General features: G+C 37.2%; 1 protein-coding gene across 1 annotated transcript in view; it reads left to right on the top strand.

Annotated features, from left to right (window-relative positions):
* Positions 1 to 18,724, top strand: part of LOC112150932 (gamma-aminobutyric acid type A receptor subunit gamma3) — a 59,690-nt gene continuing 40,966 nt past the window's right edge. Inside the window, exons 1-2 of the mRNA XM_024279470.2 lie at positions 1 to 745; positions 843 to 991. Coding sequence (XP_024135238.1) covers positions 693 to 745; positions 843 to 991 — 202 coding nt within the window. The 5' untranslated portion in view covers positions 1 to 692. The remainder of the gene's footprint in view (positions 746 to 842; positions 992 to 18,724) is intronic.

The raw sequence follows: 18,724 nt of genomic DNA, 5'->3' as shown, positions 1-18,724 counted from the left end.
ATGTTTCACTTTTTACAGCGTGGATGATCTAATGATGAATGTTGAAATTTTGGGAAATTATGTCAAAACTAATTGGATATATACATATTTTTAGATGTCTACTATCTTTTATTGTTTGATTCTGAAGATTTTTTTTTCTTCATAGTTTCCAAATATTTTGAGTTAAAATCATAAAATGTGTTTTTCTTTTTTTCCATTTATTTAGAAGGGATGTTTGGATATATTTTCCTCAAATGGGTAAATGATTTTAACTAAAGAAGACATATAAAGCTGACATCCAACTTTTTGCGTGTTGGAGGAATAAAAAGAGTCATCAAGGATGAGTCTAATTGCCGCGTAAATTGCTGTCAGGATGGGGTCTGCTGTGGGTGCGTCGCACGCACGTTTGGCACAGATCTGGGTCATTCTTCGTGCATATTCCTAGTGGGGGTGAGGCAGGCAGGCAGGCTGGCAGTGCGCTCCGCTCCTGATCCACGCAGGCTGAGCGCGCGCAGGAGTTCCGATGAAGTCTGGGTCTCAGCGCGCGCACCTGCGCCAAGGACGCAGCTGAGGAGCTGCGCGTGGAGACAGGCGGCTCCACACTGGATGGAGAACGAGCTAAACTGAAGACATTTCTGCAGGATTATAAACTATGAAGTTTGGATCGTTGGAGCACCTGTGACCGCAGCGCCTCTCAGCTTCACTTGACAAACATGACGCCCAAATTCCTGGCTCCTGTCGTGCTTCTGTCGGTCCTTTACCCCTGGTGAGTCACCCGAAAAGCCTTTTTTTAATAGAAAACTTCTCAGTAACTTCCTGTGAAGTGATGAGCCTCCGCGCCTCTGCCCTGTGGGCTTTTGCAGCTCTCATACAGCGGAGTACAGCGAGGAGGACTACGACGACACAACTGTCAAGCAGATGTTGGCTCCCAGGTCCCAGGAAACCGACACCACGGAAATCCTCAACAATCTGCTGAAAGAATACGATAAGAAGCTGAGACCAGACATTGGAGGTGAGGCTCAGAACCTGCAGATTATTCCATGTTTAAGCAACTGTGTGATCATTGAAGGGGTCACACCTACACCAAATGCTTGTTTCAGAACAAAAGAAAACCAGAATCTGAAAATGATTAAACAACTTCAAATATAATCCTAAAAAATGCACTTTTGGACCTTATTTTCTGCAAGATTAGTTTAAAGTGAAGTAATCTGTGTATGTGACCGCATATATACAAATTTCAGATGTGAATATGTGTATATCACATGATGCTCAGACCTGGATCATCCTGTGGAGAGTCTGTGGAAAAAAGTCTCAGTGTTTATATTTGAGCTGGCGGCAGCATGATGACAGAAACGCTGTTCTTCTTTGTCAGGGTGCAATCGATTCACTGTAGGTGTCCCACTCCACAACAGTAAAAACAAACCCCCACCCAGCAGGTTTCACTGTGTTTGACTCAGAGGTCATCCGTCCCTCCCATGAACCTTTTCCCACCCATCGCCCAGAGTGCAACGCCACAGAAATCAGCACTGCTGGTATTTTTAGTCTGGAGTTTGCATCTCCAGAGCAGCGATTTGAAGACATCTTTGACCACTGGGAGGCATCTCTCTGACATGTTTTCTTCCTGACTTTGTGTTGAAAAATAGTTGATAGTTTTAGTGTGCAAAGCGTGATCTGCTGCTGTTGTGTTCAAAATCTGATCATTTGTCAGACAAACTGATTGTTTCTGATCCTCTCTGCTCATACAGAGGACCGACTCTTCCATAGAGTGATTTTGTTTTTTTGTTTTTCTCAATGACAGTAGATACACTGTGCATGTTTAACCAGGCTGCTTCAGCTTTCTTGAATAACCTACGTTTTCTTGTCACCTGAAATCTGCAGCCAGGGGGAATAATAAACAACCTGGATAGATTTCCTACATGGATTTTTTTCTCCCAGAAGCATATTTGCACTATGGAAACTACTGACACTCCGGACTCTATATTTTAATGAGAGGAGAAGCTGGATAGAAGATGTGATGATGTTTCTGTGAGGCTGAGGAGGTGTGGAAACCCGGTTACAGCTGCACGTCTGAACTAGCTAAAACCACCCACTCCACTGACTGTCTTTGGTTTGGGCTTGTATGTCCTCTATTACAGTCTTAGTCACATCTGGACTTACGGGTGGATTCAGGCTATGTGCGGGACAAAAATGGGAAACCCTGTACGAGGTACCCAGGTGGCCCGCACAAAATTTGATCACAGACTGCTTGTAGACCTTTTTCTATGGGCATGCTGCGGGTGATAGGGTAAGGAGATGGTAGGTTAGATGAGGGCACATAGTATGGGTTTTTCTTTTATTCAACCCCCTAAAATCCTGCGTACTGCGCAAGAGTACCGTTTGTCCTGTTCAAGTGAAAGCCTATTACACTCTCTTTTACGTGAGGCATAACTGTTGGAAATGAGACAATCAGGGTGTAGTTTGTCCAATGGGCGACCTGCATGCACTTACCGGTAAGCATCACCCTGTCAGTAAGGAGTCAGTTGGCATACCTTGCTAATGACCAGATTTTGGCATTAGGGTACCGTATGACAGCATCACCTGTACATCACAAGTATGTGAAATGTACATTAGCCATACAAAGACATCACAATACACTCTATAACCATGGTATGAGATTAGGTTATCCTGGCTCGTCTTGGCTGTGGACCTCACCCCCAACCGTCCCCCAGTTGTATCTGGCTGAACTCTATTCAAATACTGTGTTAATAGTCCTGGTAAATCTCCTGTCCGTCCTGGGAGAGGATCTCTCCTTCATGTGGGCATCCTTAAGGTTTTTCCTTTTTCCTGGAATCAGTTTTCAGGAGTTCTTTACCAGGAAAGAGGGTCTAAGGCAGGGGTATTAAACTCAATCGCACGGGGGGCCAAAATCTGATACACACCTTAGGTCGTGGGCCGAACAGGATAAACATTTATTGAACACTCTCAAACAAAACTTTTTAAACTTTGAAAACGTAACTTTTTAACGCGGTCGGAAGCTCGGGACGTGGCTGGTACCAGTAGCCTAATCCTAGCCTGGACTGCATCTGGTTCCGCGTCCGGAACCAGTACTGATCCGTGTTCGATATTGACTGTCAGGTACCGGGTTAAAGTTAGGGTTAGGATTCTGGTGCAGTCCATGTCCCAGTACCAAACCAGTACCGGTTTGCATCCCAAAGGTTCGGGAGCCTTGATTTAATTGAATGTTAAAAAACGACGAGTTGGAAACACCCTAGAGGTACATTTCTGATGCGGAACCATGCGCCAAAATGTGACGACTTTTTAAAGGAGAATGTGTTGCATTATGTTACCAGCGCGAGATAATATCAGGCCGTTAATAACAAAAATATTTAAAAAAATGACCTGGCGTCCCAAATATAGTCATTCAGCGGGCCGGATCTGGCCCCCGGGCCTTGACTTTGACACATATGGTCTAAGGGCATTACCAGTTCAGTTTAGTCTGTTTAGTTCACTTTAGCAATCAGCTGTTGCTTATATTTACGACTGACCTTCTGTTTCTGTACAATTACCAGTATGAAGCCCAATGAGGTAATTGTTTTGTGAAATTGAGTTATATAAATAAAACTGAATTGACTTCAGAAGCACATTTGAATGACAAAAGCAGAAGCAGCTAGATGAAAAATGTTCTTTAGTCCCAGTGAGATAATGATTCTATGGTTATCTCTCTGAATGTCTTCCTGTGCAACACAATGTCTCTAGAAACCTGGTTACTTCTAAGCATGTGATTTCACCCATAACACAGATTCTACTCTTAGCACATTCTGAGTATGACCATGTCGTGGTCTGTTCTGGTTGCAAAGGTGTTCCTCAGCATCCTTCTTTGTGTTCAAAACAGTGCAGTTGTGCCGTGAGTGTAAAATTATGTTGTTGCGCAAAACTTCTGAGATGGCAGCTTAAATGATCGAAAACGTTGTGCGGCATAGCTGGCTAATTATGCAGGTTGGTTCGTTGGATATTTTCTTTTACCGTAGAAATGTTAGATAAAAGTGGAATTTACCTCCACGTTTCACCTGCTGTCTAACTCAGGTTTTGTGCATATCATAAACCCATTACATTTGTGTGGTACAAAAATAAAAACTGTTTACATGTATTACCGTTTCTAATCACTAAGTCACTTGTTGTACCTCGAGGTTAAATTTTATATTGTGAAATTCTAAAGTCATAGTTCTTTTTAAAAGTTGTTTTTTACTGTCACTTTATAAGTGTGACGTTTGCTGACCTCTTGGCCAGGTCACCCTTGAAAAAGAGATCTAAATGAGTTTCACCTGGTTGAATAAAGATTAAATTAAAAACTCAAACATCTACTGTATGTTCATGCAAAAACAAAAAAGGGAATCATGAAAAAGTGGGATAGGCCATTTTTGGCTTCAGAAATAATGAACATGTATTTTTAAGATGTTTTAACTTTTAATTCTTTATAAAGGCAGGTGTGATTTAAAAAGAAATTGCATCACAATAAAATAAAATTTTCGAGCAGCTCACAAGTGAGTTGTGCTATTTTTAGAAGAGACCTGCGGGCGACTTATGTGGTGCTCGCGGGCGACGTGTTGGTGACCCCTGTTCTAGGGTGTAGCAGCTTATCTTTAGAGGAACAGCATCTCCTTCACCGTGTCTTACATCGCCGTTCCTTTAGCTTCTGTGACTCATGAGTAAAGATGTGTTAAAACTATTTTGAAAAAGTTCCATGACTTATAGACTAGATTTGAAAAGGCACATTTAACGTGTGAAGAGAATTAAATGTAAATGAAAATCTCTCCAAAATCAACACATTACAAGAGCATCTGAGGATCCTGGAGGGTTGAAGATCCATGTTCAGATGGAGTCAGAGAGGACGAGGTCTGTTTTATGGATCTGCCAAAACAGCTGATTGGATGCGGAGGAAGAGAAATTATTTCATCTTGAAAGCTTGTAGGCGATTGGCTATAAAACGGCCATGAAAGTGACAATAGATGGAAAAAATTGTGAAAGGAAAGGAAAGGGTTTTTGTGTTGAATTGATAGTTTACTTTCTGTTCCTTAAAGTTTTCCTGACTTTTTCCTCACTCATGGACGGTGAGCTGAAAGAACTTATGAGAAACATTTTGAGAAAAAAATCTTTTAGAACCCAAGAAGGTTTTTAAACATTAAAGTAAAGTAAAATCATTACTGTCTAAAGCATCAGTTATGATACACACCGATTGTTTTATGACTCTTTCCATTCAAAAGCGACAGGACTTCATTTAGCTGAGAAACTCCATTGACATGGCAAATTTTTGACCTTCGCCTCGGGTTATGTGTGGTGAATTCACTGCTCGATATTTGTCCAAAAATGTGTTTATAAATTTAACATTTCCGAAGCGTGTTAGAGGAGCTAACGACCAAAGGTTTCATCAATATATGGACGACACAGATGATGTTGAAAGATCAAGTTTATTTATTTTAAAGAGATCAGCAGAAGCATCAGTTAATAGATCTCCATGTCTGGGTTCATGAGATCATTCAGAGATTCTTCCAATATGGTCAGCTTCACCATCAACTGCAGGAGCTGCATCTGAATGACGGCATTTTTCAGTGGTAACGAGGGAAAAAAAAAAAATTAGAAGATCATTTTATTGTTGTCTCAATGCAAATAAGTAAAATGTCATAAAGTTCAGGACAAGATGTTGGTCTTGGACTCCACCCACTTGACACATCAACACGCCACGGGTCAAAGCAGAGATCCTTCTTGGTTGACGTGGCATAAATAGATATTTGAACTCACACAGCACGGCCAAATATTCAGGGCACATCGGATTTTTGCCACAACGTGTCTTTGTGCCAACCAAAACGCATATATATATAATGCATTAAAATATTTTAACCCAATGAATTCCACGCCTCAAAGCCACCGTCTTTCGCAAGGCTTCCACGGCGTGCGTTAATTTAAAAAAATGCACACTTTGTCGGGCATTATCTCACTTGTATCATGGTCATTTACAAAAGAAATAAATATTCTATTGATTTTTAGTACTTTACTCTCACTATTTTAGTTTTAGTTTTATTTTATATTTAGATCACTTTTTTACAAAAAGCAGACTGTTTGATTTGTGGTGCAGCACGTTGTCAATGCGACAATGCGTCACTGAGCAGACAACGTAAAAAGAAGTTTTTTGCATTTTTCACATCAGTTAATTGTCTTTCAATTAAAAAAAATCTATTTTTGAAATTTAAAAAGGACCATTTTTAAATTTTGTCTCCCGTTTCATGAATTTGAGCCATGTTTTTGTTTAACCAGAGACACAACCGTTCTTTTTACTTGCTGAACTACATTACCACAATATTCCGGCAAAAGAACCTCATAAATATGCATTATTCAGAGGTTGAAATTTTCAGTGGAAGAGAATGTCATTCAGAACATTTCTATTCAAAGAATAATTCAATTGACTTGTTTATTCATTCTTCCATAAATGTGTGAATAAGTTTATTTGTACTGGTTGATCTACTTCTCATTTCTGGTGGTACACAACAAGAGATTTCATGAAAAATTTCTTGGAATTTAGTTCTTTATTCAGTAAAATGAGACGGGATGAACTTTTTACAAACCACACTTTGTTGCATAAGCTTGAAGTAGAGCCGAAGGTCATTTTTCATCCATCTGTGAAAGTCAGCGGCACCAACAGCGTGTGATTCAGCAGGAGACAATCAGCTGACATTTAGGATTTCAGCAGGCTGTTGCGTTTTTCAGCAGCGTGCACTTCTTCCACAGATGCATCTGTTTTTTAAGCTTCAGCTCAGTACTTTTAAAGATGAAGCTTGAGTTTTTTTTCTTATTGGAATAAATGAAGCGGCTTCTCAAGTTTAGTGAAAATTTTGATGGAGAAGTCACTCCATATCCTGATCATTTTACTGTGATAAAATAATCTTGTCACCTCTAAATATTTGATCCTCAGACACAGTAAACAGGCAGATTCATGCTTTCAGAGTCTGTGTGGTCAAAGGTTCTCATTGGTGGGCATGCGATTGGTCTAAAAGAACACAACAAAGATGCAGAAAATGCGTTGTTTAAGTATTTTTTTTTAAAGCAAACATAGTTATTTTCTTCTCATTTTGTTTTCCTGGTGTTTCTTTAGAGTCTTCAGCTACAAATACTCACTTACTAAGCATTGATGGCATAATAAACTATAGATGATTAATCAGTTTTACTGACAAAATTTGGAAAATTTTTACGATTTGAGTTTAACACATCGTTTGTTGTGTGGTCTTTCCATAACCCAGTGGGAGGTTAATTGCTCGTCATCTCCTCAAAAACTTCTTTTCCCATCTGTGCTTACACACCAATAAAACACGAACAGACAAAGCAGGCAGTGGTGCTGCCTTCTCCTTCTGTCAGCACTGAGTCACATCATGACTTGTCTGCATCTCTAGGGGCAAACAAACATTTTTTTTGTCATGATATTGTTCAGTCGGTGTTGTAAATGTGCAAGACTTCATTTGGGCTCAGATGTTGGAGTAGATCTGAGTTTTTGAGGGTTTGTGGAGCAGCTACTGGTTTGTTTTGTCCAAACTCAACTGTACCAGATCGACTCTTTCTCATCATGTCTGAGAGGAATCTATTGTGATTGAAATGGTCACATATTCTCTTATTGCCTTTTCATAGGATTGATAAAAGCAGAAACAGACAAAAGCACAAGAGTTTTGTTTTTAAGTCAGGTGAACAGTACTGTGGTGAGCCTCTGCTAGTTTACAACTTGAAATAAACTCAAAAGACTAACCAAAAGGGAAAGAAAGTTGTATTTTTTCTACAAAAAAGACCAGTTCTATTACAGTTTTTGTTATAGTTCTGCTGCAGTTTTAACATTTTATTTGAGAATAAATTATGTTAAAAGACTGGCTGATGATTTTGTTGTTTTTAGAATAGAAATTTTCATCACATCCTCAAATGTTCATCAAATACATCCAGCTTCACCTGAAACCAAATCAGTGTCAAAATATAAACTAGCACATTTACTGAGTTAATTTCCATCAAAAATGAACATATTGAGTCAATTCCTCCTAAATTTCGGTGAGTATGAGCATCTCTGTGCAGCAGGACCCTGATGTGTGCAGCACACACGAGGGCAGAGCATCCAAAAATAACCACAATGTGACCAGATACACAGAAAAGGGTTGAAATAAAAACAAGGTGTGTCAACAGGATGCTTTACTGCAACCCCTGACTAGCGTGAGCAATGCCAGCCTACAAACCGCACAGAAATGAACTCCAATGCCAGAACTTATTCAGGAATACCACAAGATGGTTAAATAAATACAAAAATGGTGCTAAAAAATAAAAACAAGGTGGATAAGAATCAAATCATTAAAATTTATAGGATTTGAACCAATAAGATATGAAATAATAAGAAACTAGAAATTATGTGAAAATTAAGGGAAAGCAGTGCAATAAAAAACAAATGATCAATTTTAGTTGATAGTCATTATATTTAATGTGATTTATGTGTAATGCTGCATGCACTTCTGCAAAATCCCTATTTATGATTGAGTAATTACACTGTTAAGAGAATGTCATCCATCATCTTATATTTTTATTGATTTTTGCTCATATTTTCATCAAGGCATTATTTCTGAAATTAGTTTGATGTAGGTGTGATTCATTGTACAATTAATTCTTGAAATAAATCAATAATTCAAATGGAATCAAATCAATCAATTGCAAAATATTAAGAAAATAAATTATAAAGCTCAAAATAAGATCCTGTTAATTTCCCAGCATGCAATTGCATTACAGTGTTGAACTGATTAGGCAAAATCAATTAATGAAATACAATCTAACATTTACTGTAAAAATGTAAATGTTTTTAAAAATAGCAAATGTAAAAAAATAGAAAAACGTTTGTTTGATATGAAAACATAAAAAAAAAAAGCTTTATTTAAAGTAATTGACCTTGTTTAGCTTTTTTTGTCCCATGCAATCTGCTGTTTCAGCTTGTCAAACAGGGACTGAAAAAGACAAATGGCTGTAACTGGGGGCAGATCCACATGTCCTCAATATCTGCAAAATCTCCTCTTAGTCTGTTCTTAAAGAGCTGAACCCACTCTCACTGCCTGGGGTCACTTTTTCTGTATTAGACTGCATAAGTACCTTCAGTTTCACTCTTCTTATTTAGTGTTGGTTCTGCATACACTGAGACTGTAGTTGAATGTTTTTTCTGTCACCTGTGGTGAAGAATTATGAATTCCTAGTCTGGCACTTGAAAGCTATAGACATGCAGTAAAAAACACATTTTCTCTACTAACATCTTTTTGTCCTACGAGTGAAGAAAGAAGAACAAAGTTGAGACAGGGGTCACTTATACAACACTAATGCATCTGAAATTGGATTTTTACATGTTTCCGATAAAAGTCTGCTTTTCTTCTTTTGACTGAGCATTGTAACAAAGACCTCAACTATCTGTTAAGATTTCAGAGTAAATACTGAGAAATCAACTAGAACCACACGGCTTCATGCCAGGAAATAATGACCTGAACTACAGAGTGTAAACTGAAATCAGCGTGATTCCGAGACAGCAGAAACTTGGTTAGGAAAAGGTCAGCTCAACACAAACCAGGACTCCCGCGCTCATTACCTCATTTGGAGACATGTTAGTGAAGGAGCCAATTGGGTTTAGCAGTAATGCTGGATAGACAGGCTACCAGGAATAACCAAGGATTCCTTCAGCCTTTGACAAGTTTAGTTGCAGGTGTTCCTTCATTTGGAAAAATCTGCATTATCAGGACTGCTGTGCCACGTGGAAGAAATTATGTCATTTCATTTGGATGACAGTGGGGTTAGGGCACATGAGAAAGAGACCTAAAGATGCTGTGAGCTGGTGTCACGTTCAGTCACTGATTCTGTCTTAAACAGATCAGTTTGGTCTGTAATGTTCATCATTGAAATACATCCACTGTCAGACATTTTTTCTATAGTTTTGCTGCAGTATAAACTATATTTTTCCTGTTGTAAAATTGTTCCCAGTGATATTTTAATTATAACTAGAAAATTGTATTTCCTGCGGAAATATGTTTGATTGTGTAATTGCTACAGAGGCTTAAAAATTTCAAAAACTATAAATATTTGCACAATTGTTTAAAAACAGCAGAAAAGTAAAAAAAATAGCAGAACAAGTACATGTTTGAATTTTCAGAATAGCATAAAGTATGCAGAAGTTATGACTGCAGACAGTTTGGAGTAGCAGAAGAGCCTTTACAGTGCATTTCAATTGGAAAAATTGCAGAAATTTTGTTGAATTGCTGAAACACAAAAGAGATTTCAGAAGAGAGCAATAATGTAATAACTTACAGAACATTTTGATACTTGAATGACAAAAATCGGATGAAGTATGCAGAGTTACAAGTAGACAAAAAACGAACGGAAGAATAAGAAGAAAAAGAAAAATAATAAAACAGAAGATCATTTTGGTTCACTGGAATATTGTAAGGTTGTGGGAGCGATATCAGAGCTATTCAGGCTCACAGTTTTGAGCCAGATACCAGTTTAGACGATGAAAATGAAAACTTTAATGGATCTTTTTTCTGTTGAAGATTTGGAATTGTGGCAAAAAAAGGAGACTATTGCTAAGTCACAAACCGAAAATTTTTTAAATTGTGGGTTTTAATCTGCTCCTCACCATCACGATTTGAATTAAGTAACACTCAGAGACACTGTTTTAATCTTAAATTATTTTATCCATGCCATCCATCATGAGAAAAATGCTACAACAACATATTTAAAACACCAAAAATGAGGTTTTCATTGGACGGGGTCTAAAACCCACGGTTTGAAAAAGCTGGGGATTGTGATGCAGCGACTGCCAGAATTTTGCAGAATTTTTGATTTTAGCTAAAAACTGCATAATCATAATTAAAAGATTACTGGGAACACTTTTACATTAGAAAAAAATATCGCTGGAGTGGGATTTTAAGAAGTAATGATCTGACTAATTCTCCTCAAATTAAATATAAAAGTGCAGAAACATTTTAAACTGATTCTATCAATTTTTTACACCTGAATTACTGACAGTTATCACATTTCCTCTGTTAGAACCCAAATTAACCATCCTTTTATCTAAATGCTTACAAATATAGACATTTTTAGATATTTATTTCTTAATTCCCGCTGTTTTTACAATACTCACTGGAGTGCTTCTGCCAAGGAAACAGCCAGTTTCCAACTTTTATGAAGATACTTGTTAAGAGTATCTCCTCTAAATCAAGAACAATCTGTTTATTAGAGTTTCTCTAGTTAATTTTAATAGACACACTTACTTTACTGCATTTATCTGCTGCAACATTAGATCACATGTTTTGATGCACCTCTGGAAATGGTCAACTCGAGGGAGTATTTGTTGAAGCTAAAATGCACGTTTCTTTTTTTAGTAACATAATTGCATGGGATTTGGGAAGCTCTACGCTTCTGCTGTGGGAAGTTATTTTTATTGATAACAAACACAAAGAGTCCTACTTTTGTTTTTATGTCTTTGGATTTTACACATTTAGAGGGGATCTTTGATAAACATTACAGAGATTTTCATCTTATAAATTGAGATAACTTGCAAAATATGTGACTCACAAATAGTTCAAGCAAATACTGTAGTTACAATGTAGATTTTTGTGTTTTGGCTGATCTCTTTAGAGTTCCTACAACAAATCATCTTCATCTAATGTCCTCCGTCACTGCATCCATGAATCTCCTCTTTGGTTGTCCTCTTGTTCCTGGTAGCTCCAACCTCAGCATCCTTTTAACAACATCATCGCCGTTCCTTCTCTCAACGTGTCCAAATCGCCTTAATCTACTTCCCTGCATTTATTCTCCTACATGAGCTGTTCTACTGATAGATTTTATGCTGAAGACGTCGTCAATAAATCTATCAGTGATTTATCTTATTTTTAAGACAGCTTTAGATTAAAAATGGCATCTGAAATATTCAGTGTATGAACAGTTGGGATAATCGATGTAGCTTCAATTAAATTATAGCATGTTCACATGACAGGACTGCCAACTGTTTGAATATATATCATGAAGGAGTCATTAATAATTGCAGTTTGTGTCTGGCTGGAACTCCATGACACCAAGTCACTCGTATATCAGAATAGAGCTGTGACAGAAAAATCTCTGGAACAAGATGTGACATTTCACTCCAAACCTCTCCCGACTGTAGGTGGAAGACATGTCCTAGTAAACAGTAGAAAAAGAAGAAGTCCCTCCCTGACTGTCCAGTGTGAACACCATGGGCTAAGTGCGTTTTCAAGAACCTGAATTCAACGTGTTTTTGAAGGTGCATCCACATGCCTGTTGTGAACGTAGCTTAAGGCAGTTTCCCCCAATTTTGCTAATCAGATTCCTTTCTCTTTTAGTGTTTGACGTCATGTCTTTTTATCCGAGGCCTCCTTTCTCAGTTACAGAAGTATTGATGTTCTTTTTCTCCATAGAGCTAATTCCAAAGATGAAGACATTTTTTAAATAAGGATTGCAGGGCTTCATACAAAAAGTTGGGGGATGTAGGAAGAGTTTATGTCCAATGAAACTAAACATTGTGAAAATGTTTAATATGTTTGGACCCCATATATCAGTTTAATCCCCGATGTGTGTTTTTTGTGTTAATCAGCATGTTTCAAACAGAAATTGTTTCTAATTTACAACTCGTGTTTTAATTTTTGTCTTTAATTAGACACAAGCTTTTCCCAAGAGAACTACAACTCTAATACTACAACCATAACTTTCTAACTTCTACAAAACAATTTACAAATACAGACCGCACTAATGCTGCTGCCTTAAGTGCATTTAAGCCTTTGTAATCATATATCCGCACACTTGATTAATTAAAAAACATTCAGTAATAATGGTTGAGTTCAGAGTTGAGTCTTGTGTAAGCATCGTGAGCTGTTTAGTGCATCCAAAATGAGTAAGGAGTTAGAATGGTGCAGAAATTGATATGAAATCAAGAAGTCAGGATTTCCGTTTTACGAATGAGGTTTGTTGCAGTCATGTCGTTTACACATTTACCCACAGATGAGGGGATAATTACATTTTCTGTCCGGGGTATCGCAGGTCTGTTTTCCTGCCTGGTTACTCCGCTTAAATGGACTTAATGATGTATAAAGACATAATGATAAACAGGATGCGGGCAATTAGTCTTTGTTTTTTAATTCCCGGGTTTGAGGTCAAAGATAAGTAAATTAGAGCGCCGTTTTCTGTGACGCCCGCCCTTTGATGACAGACGGCGTGTTAGAGTCGTTTGACCCCCGCCTCCTCTTGGCATTAATGAATGTCACATTTTAAACTGGTGGTTAAACAGCATTTCCACTACATGGTTTGAATGTAAAGTGAATATTTACATCATGTGCTGAAATGAGCTGAAAAGATCATCATAGTTGGGTTTCTGTTTAAAATATGAAACTTTTTTGTTTTCTAGCTGCTTGTTTTTTTTCTATTTTCTCACCAGGTTGTTTGGTTCCTTCCAGTTTTGGTTTCCTCAGGCAGTCCGCTCCTTTTTTCATTAAAAAAAATGTTAAAGCAGTTATGCCTTAATCTGAGATGTTTACTGTTTTTTAATCTTATAATACTTATGATACCAGCAAGATTTTCTCAGTGTAAATTGGCTCAATTTAAATAAAGGTTGTCTTGCAAGTGAACCCTGGTGTGGTTCAGCAACGGCGTGAAAGCAAACAGCTTACCTGGACTCCCCAAAAGCAAAAATGAATCAAAGAGGCTAACTAAAAAGATCAAGGGAAATTTGTTCACTGCATCGACCAGAGGACACATTGTAAGGTGTACAAAACTGCTGTCCACACCAGAATTCGTATTTATCCTCCTTTATGGCTTTTTAAACTCAAATGATCCAGTTTACAACATGCCTGGCAGAGCAACAACACACCCCCTTACAATAGAACTAGAGGTCCTTTTATAGCCGGTCCTCCTCCTCCTCACCGGGTCAACCCAATTAGCAATCAAATACATACATTTTTGACAGAAACAACATCTAGCATAAACAAATAAAGGCAAAACATTTTTATACAGCAAAATGTAGAAAGAAAAACACTCAAACAATGATATTCAAACAAACAATTCAAACAGAAATATTACTTGGAATTTAGAGCAGGCCTGTCTAAGTCAACTAAATCATTATAGGGTCCACTGAAAACCAGGAAGTGAATAAAACATTTAACAAAAAGCAAAAAGTAATATAAACAGAGGAAGGGTGTTCTCACTGGAATAGTTACATAAACCTTTAATGTGTGCACCCACTAAAAGATTCTATAACAATTCCCATGAAGAAGTGTCAGATGAAAATAATATTATAGGTGACTAGATAATGTCTTGTCACACATGAAAACTAAAAATACATTTAATCTCAAAGCGGTTTCAAAACAAAGGGAACATTATTAAAGTATAATAGAAAGAAACTAGATGTTTCTGTCCCCCAAAACAAGCAGTGATGTAACTTCTGAAGTGATTCGATCTACTCAGTTTGAAGTATAACTAAAGTAAATGCAGAAGCACACATTTTGTCATTTCCTGTCCATTAAAATGAATTCTGTGCCACCAAGAAGCACATAAATCAGCTGTGATTTCACAGTTTTGTTACTTGAGTTAGATACATTTATATTTAAATGTGATCTTTAAAATAAATCTAAAAGGATTGGATCAATGGAGAATATTTTTTAGAGACAAAGAGCTCCGGGTTACATTTAGAAATAAGCTGTTGTTTATGAACATTCACATTTATGCATTTATTTTGAATTCTAAAAACAAATGAAATTCAAAGTAAACTAAAACATGGAGCTTTATTTCTAATTAAAATACATTTTGGTCTAAAGCCGTCTTCTATTTTATTCCATCGTTATAAGACAAGAGGGCAGCACATATTAATTATTGCAATACCCTTTGAAGATTTATTAATCAAAACACAATTAGAGCAAAATGTCACAAACTGAAAAAGACTCATAGACATCGGTAACTTCTTGAGGTAAATCTGCTGTAACTCAGTTTTGATGGAGGAGGAATGAGAAGAAAGATGCAGTTTTCAAACATTTTGGCCAAAAACTGCCTCAAAACATCCTGAAAAATTAAAGGTTTGTTGTCTAAAGGTCCACAATTATCTATAAGATCTGCAATCTGTAATGTGCAAACTGACAATTTAATTTGCTGAAAACATTTCAAGAAGGAGATATTAGAAATGCAAGTAAAGACTTGCTTGTATTTCAGAAAAATGTGAATGTAAGTCTGTAATCTTTGGGGGTCAGACTCTGAGGATGAGCTCTGACTCGAGATGTAGGAACCCCAGAGTCTAGACGCTGTTGAAGACTAGAGGTCGTTTCAAAGCATCGGTCCAGCTAGAGAACTGGGTGGAAGAGAGCCGGAGAGCTGTCTGGAAACCAGAGAAAGACAACCATTCATGAATTTAAAGCTAAAAATATGATTGTGCTTGGCTGAGAAAAAGGCGGGCTATCTAACTATTGGTTCAACGTTTTTTTTATTTTTTTATTTATAGATGTTGGCAAATTGGCGTTAAAAACCCAGTTTACTCTACCTGTTATAGACGTAGATCTTCCTTTTTGCGTATGTAATTCACAACTGAGAAAAAATTATCTGATGTTTATGACAGTTTATTAGTTAACACATTCATGAGCTTTTAGTTGTGAATTTGTTAAAAGACCCACTTCAATGAAAATGGTGTTTTTAACTTGTTCTTGTAGCTTTTTTCTCATGATGGATGACATATATAAAATAATTTAGGATTAAAACTGTGTTTCTGAACATTTCTTTATTCAAATTGTGATGGATCCGAAGGAGATAAAAACCTGCAGCTTGAAAAAGGTTTGTGACACAGCAACTGGCATATATATATATATATATATATATATATATATGTATATATATTATTTTAGCATATTATTTGAGGCGTTGCAGGGCGACATCAGAAATTTGCCTCATGATTGTGGGTGGGAGTGTTAGCGTGTAAGTTAGCCTGTTGAATGTTTTTGAAAAGTCATAATTAAAAGACCACTGGGAATGAGTTTACAAAAGAAAACATATAGCTGGACTTAAAGCAGATGAACTAAAATGTGGTAAATTAAAGCTTTTTATTAGTTGAATGATCATTAAGCAGCACCACGATTTGGATGTGATGCAGGGAGTGTCCGACGGAATTATACAGTTTGACAGATTTTTATTGTTGCTTTACTGGTAAATTGTAGAGTTATTGATACTTTTGCAGTTTTTTGTGTTGTTCCAGCTCTAGTCAGTACGCTCACAGACTCTCAAGGTGCCTCAAATCTGTAGATCTTCATGTGCTTCGGGGCTCAGAAAACTGAGCTGTCTTTATAAGCTGGGGCACAACAGCAGATATTTTTACCGTCATGCCGCTCTTGCTACGACAAAATAAAATCCAAAACATTTTATTTTAGATACCAGAGTTGTCCCTATATTGTTGTAATAAAGTGAAGTTTCTTTCACTTTATTACACGTTCCTCTGGGTTCAGTTTTGAGCTGCTCTTTAGCCGACACACCAGAAGTTTCAAAAAGTTTGGGCAATTTGAATTAATGTGACAGGAGGTCTGTGTATTTGCTATAAATATTCAATATATTAGTTAAATGCTAATTGAGCACTACAGGAATTATATTCCCTCTTTTTTTATATGACTTTACACGATGCTTCTGCAGGAGTGAGTATGTAGACCTCATCTTCAAAAACACTGTAATTTAAGATCATGAGTAAGGAGCACAAAATTGCAAGTGTGTCCAAATGGATCCGTGCACTTGCCATTTGTTTAAGTTTTGCAGGTAAGGAACTAAATATGTTAGCTAAAGCTAAAGCCAGCAGGAACAAACAGCAAGATTCACATGAGGATTACGGGGGGTTTTCTTTAGTGATTCCAGACACAGAACCAAAATGCAGTAAATGCAAAACACATTTAAAATAAAGTGACGTTATTGGAAAAGTAAAAAACAAAATGTGTATGTGCAAAATAGTGAATGCAGTTGCAAAACAACATTTATGGTTAGTATGAGATAACACGATTTAAAGTCCCACTCCAATCATCTTTTTAGCTTTTGTAAAAACTTATCAGTGGTCTTTTAGTTATGATTATGCTGTTAACAAAAAGGTTTGTGCAGCATGGGAGGAGTTCATCAGAAACCTGCTTCAGGTGGGACTGCTGGTGCTTACCTTCACTGATATCCCATCATTCCTTTGTTTACACATTCTCTCCTACAGCCCCTCACAACTGATCCAAATAATGTTTTCCCATCTTGATTTAAATAAATACTTAGAAAAACAATTTTAATCTTAAAGTATATATGTCCTCCATCATGAGAAAGATGTGACAAGTACATGTTTAAAACACCAAAAACATGATTTTCATTGGATGGAATCTTTCAGACAAGAAAAAAACTTTATTATAAACCCTCAGCAAACAAGACAGATGGGGGCCAGCTGAAGACATCCGACCAATACTAAAAAAGAGGTGCGGCTCTCTCACTGCGAGGAGCTGATAACACAGAGGTGTGACACTGGAGCCGATTGCAGAACAAGGTATGTGCTCAATAAAACTAGACCTTTTCTCAATGACAACATCGTTGTTTTTATGGACAAAATAGCAAAAATGAACTTGTCTCCTGGGTGACTTTTGCCTGAATTATAGCTGTGCTTTAACATGAAGCGTTGATGTAGAGATGGGAAAGTGTCTTCAGAATGCAGAAGCCGGGACTAATAAAAAAAAAAATCTGTGGTTCAGGAGAGATCCCCAGAGAGGAGCAGACCGTGGGTCACCTGGGAAAGAGAGGCATTAACACTGAATGTGGCAAATGTAAATTTAAAAAAAGAAATATCCGCCTTTATAACCATTGTTAGCGCCACATCAGCCCTTAAGTATTGAATGACCAGTAAGTATTGATCTCTTACTGATTTTGCAGATTTGCCCATGTAAATTGATAGTCCAGCGTTCTAATGGTCTGTTTATATGTGATGGATGGAAAATCACAAAGACAGTCACTTTAAATAATTTATAGAAATGTATTTTCATTTCATTGAGAGAAATCGAATGTTTTATCCCCTAGTATGAATCCAAACCTGCAACAAGTTGAATGACAGAGCTCAGGCCCAACAAACTTCCCTGGCTGGTGTGTTCACTGAGCTCCTGAAACTAGCAGAACTCCAGCAGCCACCCAGGCTAGTCCTCTACGCTATAAATACAAATTACTAATGTAAGGTTAGCCAATAGTTTAGAAGTAATAGATTTTTTATTAATTAAAAACACATTGTTTGCTTTTTTGATTCATAATCTGACAAAAAGTAGTGCTGTAATCACAGAAATGACTGTTACAAGGAAATGACTTTACAAATATTAAAAATTGTTTTCCATGGCATTGATTCTTCTCCAACACACCTAATGCAAATACAAAACTGCTTGAACACTTTAAAATCTGAAGTCACTTGAACCGAGTGTGTCAGATAACCAGATAAAGCATGCTGAGGTCCTTATAGGGTAACCAAACAGGGAAGTTGGAGGCTGACTCCACCCACACCCGCACCCCCAGAGGGGTGGGGCTGGGGAACAGGACTGTTATCATTACTGAAGCTAAAGATCATGACGTGGGACTTCTGAAACTTAAATGGTTTGACCAAATACGAAATTCAAATGTAATACCTCTTTTTCAACCTGTAGGGGGCAGCACACAGACAGTTTTTGAATATTTTTTCAAAAATTAAACACGT

Source organism: Oryzias melastigma, linkage group LG9, assembly GCF_002922805.2.
Source record: "Oryzias melastigma strain HK-1 linkage group LG9, ASM292280v2, whole genome shotgun sequence".
In the NCBI taxonomy this organism is placed as follows: Eukaryota; Metazoa; Chordata; class Actinopteri; order Beloniformes; family Adrianichthyidae; genus Oryzias; species Oryzias melastigma.
The sequence above is the reverse complement of the archived record's forward strand: the minus strand, read 5'-3'. Positions and strand labels throughout refer to the sequence as shown.